The sequence below is a fragment of the Fukomys damarensis genome, unplaced genomic scaffold, assembly GCF_012274545.1.
Source record: "Fukomys damarensis isolate Sample0158 unplaced genomic scaffold, DMR_v1.0_HiC HiC_scaffold_24, whole genome shotgun sequence".
Lineage (NCBI taxonomy): Eukaryota > Metazoa > Chordata > Mammalia > Rodentia > Bathyergidae > Fukomys > Fukomys damarensis.
In genome coordinates this window covers 33,657,249-33,666,491 of record NW_022900936.1, presented here as the reverse complement: position 1 = coordinate 33,666,491, position 9,243 = coordinate 33,657,249, and the positions used below count along the sequence as shown (strand labels likewise).

The window sequence follows — 9,243 nt, the reverse complement described above, 5'->3', positions numbered from 1 at the left end:
AAGAGGTAAATAATATGGAATCACAGTTGCAAAGAAAGTCTACAAAAGTAACACAAATCCAAGAATGAAAAGTAGCAGTACTTGAAGAAGCAGTAGTTAAGTTATGACATGATGAATGAGAAATGAAGACACTAGAAAAGTTTACTGCAAGCATCCAGCTATTATCAGAGCAAGAAGAATATTTGAGTGTACAAGTTAAGGAATTTGAAGCCCCTGACAAAAAAAAAAGCAGAAATTGCTAGAAGAAAATGTCAATATTTTCAAAACAGAATATGATGGTGTGGCGGAGAAAGCTGGTAAAGTAGAAGCTGAGGTTAGATAATTACACAATATCATCATGGAAATCAATATCCATAAACCCAAGTCCCAACAAGACGAACTTGATAAAATAAATAAGCATATAGATGAATTTGCTTCTGCTATTACTAAAGCCCAAGTAGCGATCAAGATTGCCATCAGAAATCTTAAAAAGCACAAAAGTCTGTGTTTCACACAGAGAAAGAAATAAAGGACACTGAGAAAAAAATACATGTCTTAACAGGAGAACTAAGCAGTCTTGAGAACAAAGCAACAGAGGTCATAAAAAATACAAATGCTGCAGAGGAGTCCTTACCAGAGATCCAGAAAAGAACATCATAATCTGCTTCAAGAACTAAAAGTTATTCGAGATAATGAACATGCCATTCAGAAAGACACACTTAGTATTATGTTAAAACTTGAACAAATGGATGGTCACATTACTGAACATAATTCTAAAATAAAATCTTGGTGAATAGAGAGTTTAAAAATATCACTGTATCCTATAGAAGATAATCCTGTTGAAGAGGTTTCTGTTCTAAGCCCAGAGGATCTTGAAACAATTAAGAATCCAGAATAACAAATAACAAATCAAATTGCACTCTTGGAAGCCCAGTGTCATGAAATGAAACCAAACCTTGGTGCCATTGCAGAGTATAAAAATAAAGAAGAATTATATTTACAGTGCGTTGCAGAATTGGATAAAATTACTTCGGAAAGAGATAATTTTAGACAGGTACATGAAGATCTTTGAAAACAGAGGCTTAATGAATTCATGGCAGGTTTTTATATAATAAAAACTAAGTTAAAAGAAAATTACAAAATGCTTACGCTGGGTGGAGATGCAGAGCTGGAACTTGTAGACAGCTTGGATCCTTTCTCTGAAGGAATCATGTTCAGTGTTCGACCACCTAAGAAAAGTTGGAAGAAGATCTTCAACCTTTCAGGAGGAGAGTAAACACTTGGTTCACTGGCATTAGAATTTGCTCTTCAACACTACAAACCTACTCCCCTTTACTTCATGGATGAGATTGATACAACCCTTGATTTTAAAAATGTGTCCATTGTTGCATTTTATATATATGAGCAAACAAAAAAAGGCCCAGTTCATAATAATTTCCCTTCAAAATAATATGTTTGAGATTTCTGACAGACTTATTAGAATTTAAAACACATACAATATAACAATGAGTGTTGCAGTAAAACCAAAAGAAATTGCATCTAAAGGACTTTGTTAAATATGTTTATACTGAAGATTCAACTTGAATTGGCATAGATTTAGTGTATTGAGTTACTGGTTTTCTACTGTAACAGTTATGAGTTGTATGAAATACAGAGTTGTAAGCTATGAAAAAAATAATAAGGGGAATAGCTGGATCAAATGGAATTGCTTAATCTCTCAAAGAGCCAAATTTTTGATTCACTGATTCTTTGTACTGATATTTTAGTCTCAATTTTAATGACTTCTCTGATCTTTCAAATTTTATTCATTTCACTAGCTTTGGGCTTAAAGTATTCTAGCTTTTCTAGGACCATGAGGTACATCATTAAGGTACATACTTGAGCTCACTCCTTTTTCTAATATGGAAATTCACCACTATAAACTTCTCTCTAAGGACTGCTTTCATTGTTTTCCATAGGCTCTGGTATGCCATACTGATGTAATCAATTGAATGTAAAAATTGTGGGATATCTTTTTGAAATTCATCTGTGACCCATTGATTATATAGGAGGGTATTAATTTCCATTTTTGCATAATTTCTTTGGGTTCTATTGATTTTGATTTCTGGATTCATTGCATTAATTCCTTTGTACTTAATCATGAATGATTTATGTATTAGTATGTGGTCAATTTTGGAGAATGCTTGATGTGTGCTGGGAGAACTCTGGTTCTATTAATGTTGGAAAGGACACTTTACAGACAAATATATCCATTTATTCAAAGGTTTGGTTCTATTCTTATATTTCTTTGTTAAATTTTTGTCCAGTTGATCTGTCTATTGGAGAGAGGGGTAATTGAATTCTTACAATTGCTTTAGTGTTTATATGATTTGTCATGCCTATTAATGTGTTTGTTTTATAAAATCGTCTGTGGTGGAACTTGGTGTGGGTATGTTTATAATTGTTAACTCTTCCTGCTGGATTTTTGCTTAACATACAATGATCTTTTTTGTCTCTTCTGATAAATCTTGGCTTGAAATCCACTTTGCCTGAACTAGGACAGCAATTCTGCTTTTTCTGGATTCCTATTGCATGGAATATTGCTTTTCCACTCTTTGATTTTTAAACTGTGAGTTTCTTTGTGAATTAAACATGTTTCTTGTAAACTGAAAATTGTTCAGTTTGCTTTTTTGATGCATTCTGCTGAACTGTGTCTTTTGGTTGGGGTATTTCAATAATTCCCATTAAGAGGTTTTCCTGAAATGTATTGACTTATTCCTGCCGTTGCATTATTTTCCTGTTGTTGATTTCCTTTATTTTCCCCCTGTTGTTTTTGTGCTCTTTGCACATAAATTTGTTCTTTCTTTTTGACTTTTTAACATTATTGGTTTCATTGTCTCTTTGTAGGATAGCTTCAAGAATTTTCGTAAATTCTTATCTGTAAGAATTTTGCGAATTTTATAAGGGGAATAGCTAGGTCAAATGGAATTGCTTAATCTCTTAATGAACCATTTTTTTTTTTTTTTTTTTTTTTTTGTACTGGGAATTGAACTTGGGTCCTTGTGCTTGCAAGGCAGGCCACCGAATCGCTGAGCTACATCCCCAGCCTGATTCACTGATTCTTTGTAGTGATGTTTTAGTCTCTATTTTAATAACTTCTCTGATCTTTCAAATTTACAATATACTGCATTGGTAGTCATGAGTTTTTTGAGGTTCTCCTTTTCACAGAAATACATCATTTCTTTGTTATACTTGAAGGAAAATTTTGAAGAATGCAGCAATGATTGGAAGATGTTATCTTCTAGAACTCAGAATACTTCACTCCAAGGCCTCCTGGCCTTTTAGGTTCATATAGAACCTAAAAGTTATTGGTCAGTTATTTGGGTTTGGATTTGCCTCACCTACCTATATGTTTATTTCTTTTCTTACATTTGAGAAGTTGACTTTAGACTATGATTTATTACATCAACTTCTTTGAACAGACTTTTTATTTTTTTTCTCATTGAATTTATTGGTACATTTTAGGTATACAGTACAATTACATTCATCATGGGGATCTTGTACCTTTACATGACAGGTCTTGGATCTCATTTTTCCCCTTATGCCTGCCCTTCCTTCACCCCCTCCTCCTTTGCCTATTTAAAAAAAGTTCCATTTTTTCATTTTCTCATATCTTTTTCTTTTCCCTTATTTCCTTTCCCCTACCCTTCCCAATTCCCCTATACCCTTAGCCCTTTTTTTTTTTTCTATTTAACGTTGTCAGTTATGCCATTAGGATCTTATATACAATCATAGTTTTTCACACCAGAGAAACTATTTGCTATTTACATATGAGTGACTTTTTTATTTCATTTAAGAGTATGGCCTCAGTATGCATCCATTTTCCTATGAATGACTCTAACTTCTCATTCTTTATGGCTGAATAGTATTCCATTCTATAGAAAAACCACATCTTCTTTATCCAGTCTCCAATTGATGGGCAATTGGCATGTTTCCAAGTTTTAGCTATTACAAACTATGCTGCTATAAACATGGGTGCACATATATCATAGTGATAAGATTCTTTTAATTGTTTTGGAAAGATACCCAGCAGAGGGATGGCTGGGTCAAATGGAACCTTTAATCCTAGTTCTTTGGGTATCTCCATATTGATTTCAAGAATTGTTGCAAGAGTCTGCACTCCCACCAACAATGAAGAAGGGTTCTTTCTCCCTGCAACCCCACCAACATTTGTTATTGGTTGATTTCCTGATAGCAGCCATTCTTTCTGGGGTGAGGTAGAAATCCAGTATTGTTTTCATCTGCATCTCTCAAATGACCTATGATGTGGAACATTTTTTCATATATTTAATTGATGCTTTTACTTCTTTCTCTGAGAAATGCCTGAACATTCTTTTTAGACTTGACAAGAAATACAAGATCAGCTTTTCCAAATTTCCAGCTTTTAAACCACAGATAGTGGAGCTTCACAGCCTTCATAATACCACAATCTCATTCTACATTAGGGGTGGAAAATTTTTGAAAAAGTAATTGTGGTTCAAAAGAAAAAAGCATATCAGTATAATTTCATTTCGGATAAAAAAATAGATTGTACTCATATGCCTCACTTGTTTCTACATACACAGAGCTACCTCATGTAATACATATGGTACTTTTCTAATAGGCAGCTTCAAGGAGGACGTCTGACTTCAGACCAAAGAAAGTGTTAGTGTAAGTGAATTATGCACTTGATGAGATACCAGAAGGATAAAACTTTTCAATAGTGATGGCATTTTACACATACAAATCTGAAACGGCAAAATAGCTTAAGGCTATTTATTATCAAAGCTATTTGTTTCTTCAGGAGTTATTTGAACTGCAAAAGATTTATAACTCTGAAGTTTATTAGATAGCTTAGGCTCAAAGGAAGAGAGAAAAATGTAAGACTGCATCACGGTTTTAGATGACACAAACTTCATTTATCCAATGTCTAATATTTAGCAAATATACTCAGAGCATGTGTAGAATTGTTTATTATTATTTATTATCATTTTCACTCCTTTTACGCAACATTCATTATAATTAAAGTGCTTTAATATTGAGAATAATTAATTATAAACTGTAAAATTATTCCATGTAATTGTGAATTATTTTAAGAAAAAAAAAATGAGCCTAAAGAAGCTTCTCTCGCCCGACAGTGAAAAGCTCAGTTTTCAATGGGCCCAGAAGCCCCTTGGCCAACAATGAAGAGCCGCAAGAGCAAGGTGAAGGCAGCGAGGAGGAGGGGGAACAAGTGGTCCCCATGAACAAGACGTCAGTCACCCGCCAGGCGGATTTCGTTCAGACCCCAATCGCTGGCATTTCTGGCGGACACATCAGGTCGGTGGTTTACCAGCAGAGTTCAAAAGAGTCTGCCACCCTGCAGCCATTTTTCACGTTGCAGCTGGATATCCAGTCTGACAAGATACGCACCGTACAGGACGCGCTGGAGAGCTTGGTGGCGAGAGAATCTGTCCAGGGTTACGCCACCAAAACCAAGCAAGAGCTGGAGATAAGCCGGCGGGTGACTCTGGAGAAGCTTCCTCCTGTCCTTGTGCTGCACCTCAAACACTTTGTGTACGAGGAGACTGGCGGCTGCCAGAAGCTGGTCACTACCCCATGGACTTGGAGATCAGCAAGGAGCTGCTTTCTCCAGGGGTTCAAAACAAGAATTTTAAGTGCCATAGGACCTACAGGCTCTTTGCAGTGGTCTGCCATCACGGCAACAGTGCCACGGGCGGGCACTACACCACGGACGTCTTCCAGATCGGGCTCAATGGCTGGCTGCGCATCGACGCCCACATCTTCAAGGTAATCCAGCAGTACCAGGTGGTGAGGCCTGCAGCCCGGCGCACCGCCTACCTCCTGAATTACCGCCGCGTGGACCTGCTGTGAGCCCTGTGCCGGCTGTGTGCCTGATCTGCTTCGTAGAGCTCCAGCTCACCGACTTCCTGCCTCTTTAGTGGCTCCTTAGGGAGAAACTCTCCCGTCTGCAAAACGGCTACCATGGAAAGATGCCGTGGGATTTGTGTGCAGCATAGTTTACGTTGACGTCTTACTTCCAATCAAAATCATTTGGTTGAAACAGACTGTTGCTTGATTTAAGAAAATACACGAAAAACCCATAATTCTGAAATGATGCTGATTCATGATAGAAGAAAGGGAAACTTGCATTTGATTCCCAGTCTAATTGCTTAGTAGAATAAATCTACACCAGCAACTCTTGTAAATTTGTGAAAATGAATTTTATCTTTCCTTAAAGAATAAATTTTTTAAATCCACCACACTTTCCTCCCCTACCCTTTAGTTTTTGATAAATGATTAAAAAATGAGTCAGTTATCAGAGAAGAAATAGTTCTTACTTCAAAAGAAAAATAAACACAAAATAGAAGTTGCTGGTTCCTAACAGGAAAAATACGTTTTAATAATTATGCAACGAGACACTGCTTACGTACGTGTTGCAGATCAGACCTTTAGAGTTAAACAATGTTAGTCAGCATAGATGGGTGATTGTAACTTTAATGCCATTGAAGATCTCAAATTGCTCTCATGCTCCAGTGTACACATTATGAAACGAAGTGCAGGTGAAACCCTGAGGTTGGTAGTTCCTGGCGCCCGCACACATTCTGCTGTCTGCCCCTCTGATGCTGTGCCCTACTTGTGCACAGTGATACCCAGGAGTATGAAGTTGTAGCCCATCAATAAAATCACAGAGTTGGTTTCAAAGAAAAAGAAAAAAGTGTTTACAAATGCAAAGAGCTAAAATTTTCTTCTAAGATAATGTAATGATCATAACAAACAAAATTTTATCATGACCACTAATATTATAATAAAGGAAAGCAAATAATAATGCAATAACAATATCTTAAGTGGTTAAATTTATATTAAAGATCTGATGTTTTCTCAACAACAATACTTGAAAATTTGATAGGAATGCAAATTTTTGGGCTCCTTTCACATTTAGAGAATCAGCAGACCTGACACTGATACACAATAGTCTGTGCTATATAGGCTTTCCAGGTAATTTATGCATACTAACCTTGGATACTACTAATTTACTATTATTATCCTCTCATGAGTAATGCCATGATGTAAAATAACAACAAAAAAAATAGTAAATAAATGCTGGAACATCCTTGAATTAAAGCTCATTAGTTGTTTACCTGAAATTCAAATTTAATTCAGTGTCTTATTTGTCAACTGCCAATTTGTGGGCATATTACAAATTTAATGAAATCTTGGCTGAGTCTATGTAGGTCTCCTAACAAAATTCCGTGGACTGAGTAATTTAAGAACGAAAAGTTTTCTTACTATTCTGGTGATTAGAAGTCCAAAATTAGGGCATTCAGCATGGTCAATTTCTGGCAAGGTCTCTCTTCCTGACCTGCTGATGGTTGCTACTTGATACATTCTAACATGGGAAAGAGTGGAAAAAAGCTCTCCAACGTATTTTCTTATGAGGGCATTGATCCTGCTATGAGTGGCCCATTCTTATTACTTAAGTGAAATCTCATTTGTTTTGAAAGGTCATGTCTCCAAATATCATCACCATGGAAGTTAGGACTTCAGAGTATGAATTGTGATGGAAACACTGTTTAGTCCATGGGAAGAGGTATATTTATGTCTTGTGAATGAGAAAAGTGGTGCAAATTTCCCTTAGAAATTTGATCTAAAGAAAGTAAGTGCTGAAATAACCTAACAAAATGCAACATTTCTTAGAAAAGTTCTAGATGATTTTGTTTTGCATTTTTGGCATTATTTGAAGTTCTAAACTGTTCAAAAGTCACTGTAGCCATTCTATCAGTATCTCCACTAACAAAGTTCATGTTTTACTTTTTTATTGGTTTTATTGTTGTTACATTTTAGGTATACAGTACAGTTACATTCTTTATTGGGATCTTGTACCTCTACATGACCGGTCTTGGTTCTCATTTTTTCATTCATGTTTTAAATGTATAAATTTTTAGCAATTTTGTTATTGTTAGCTTCCTTTTTTCCCCTTTGGTATTAGGGATTAAACTGGGACCTTATGCTTGAGAAACTGTGGCACCATTGAGCTTATTTGCTTGTTTTGTTGTTATTTTGTTGTTGTTGCTATTGAACAGGATTTCAATGTGGTGCCCATTTAAAGCTAGCTTAAAGTGTTTAGTATTTCACATAATATCTCTCAGACTCTCGGACTCAAATTCTGGACTAGCTGCCATTATAAATATGCGGCACACTGCTTTTTATTTTTTTTCGTATTTTGTGATTTGTTTAGAAAATCTGAGGTTCACCTATATGTTCTTTCCCTCCTCTCTTAATTACCACTATTGTAACAACTTTTGTTAAGGTGATATACTTCCTATGACTGATAAGTCACTATTGATATGTTATGATTAATTAAAAGTTCATAGTATTTATTGACTAGGGTTTACTCTTCATATTACATAGTTTCTGGGTTTTGATGGCTATACAGTAGAAAAATTTCAGATATCCAAAATGAGTGTTTTGAAAGAGCAGTATCTTTCATTTTTATTAACACCAAAGTAATTACTATAGTTCAGCATTGGTGGCTGGATTCTTATTTCATTTTATATTTTACATTTTTTTCTGAGTAAATTCAAGGGTCTAGATTTTATAGAATCTAGAGGTTATTTTTAATCTTTCAAAATTCAACCCAAAGATCACCAACTGAAATTCAATGAACCACAAAACATAAATATAATTAGAAAAGACAAGAAATCGGAATCTTCTTCTGTGGGTCTCTTGGTAACACTAAGAGGCATAGAGGAAAAATTTATGCTACCTTTCAAATAGCAAGGCAATCTTTTTTATTTGCTTTTTTCAAGCACTAGCATCTGGTTAGTTACATTTCAGCTAAATTTCATGTTGTTAATAGTCTGTTCAAAACACTCACATCTAAGATTTCTTTCTGTAGCCTTGTTTGATGCTGGCATTTGTTCTTAGTCCTTTGATGGGTTCATTAATTGGATCATTTTACACTAATCGAAACTGTTTGCCAAACAGTTACTTTGACAATTTGAAATGGAATTTCAATTTTGTCTTGCATGCAGGCTGTCTGTATCAGAACAAATAGAAGACAATTGATATGTATTTTCATTCTTGCAATTTCTAAATATATTGGTTTTATGGTTAAATGTTCACAATTCACATGCTTTTCTAGATAATAGGAAATATTAGGTATAAAACTTACTTGTATTTGTAAAACTTTCTAGTATTTCTGGATATAAACTATATATACACATTTGAATACTCTGGTTTTTA

General features: G+C 35.1%; 1 protein-coding gene across 1 annotated transcript; it reads left to right on the top strand.

The window, feature by feature from the left end:
- Positions 1-337: 337 nt before the first annotated feature.
- On the top strand, positions 338-5,871 carry LOC104847484 (ubiquitin carboxyl-terminal hydrolase 10-like). The gene is given in 3 exon segments (XM_019204349.1): positions 338-479; positions 5,136-5,585; positions 5,588-5,871. Coding segments are annotated over 3 exon segments (876 nt in total).
- Positions 5,872-9,243: the final 3,372 nt, after the last annotated feature.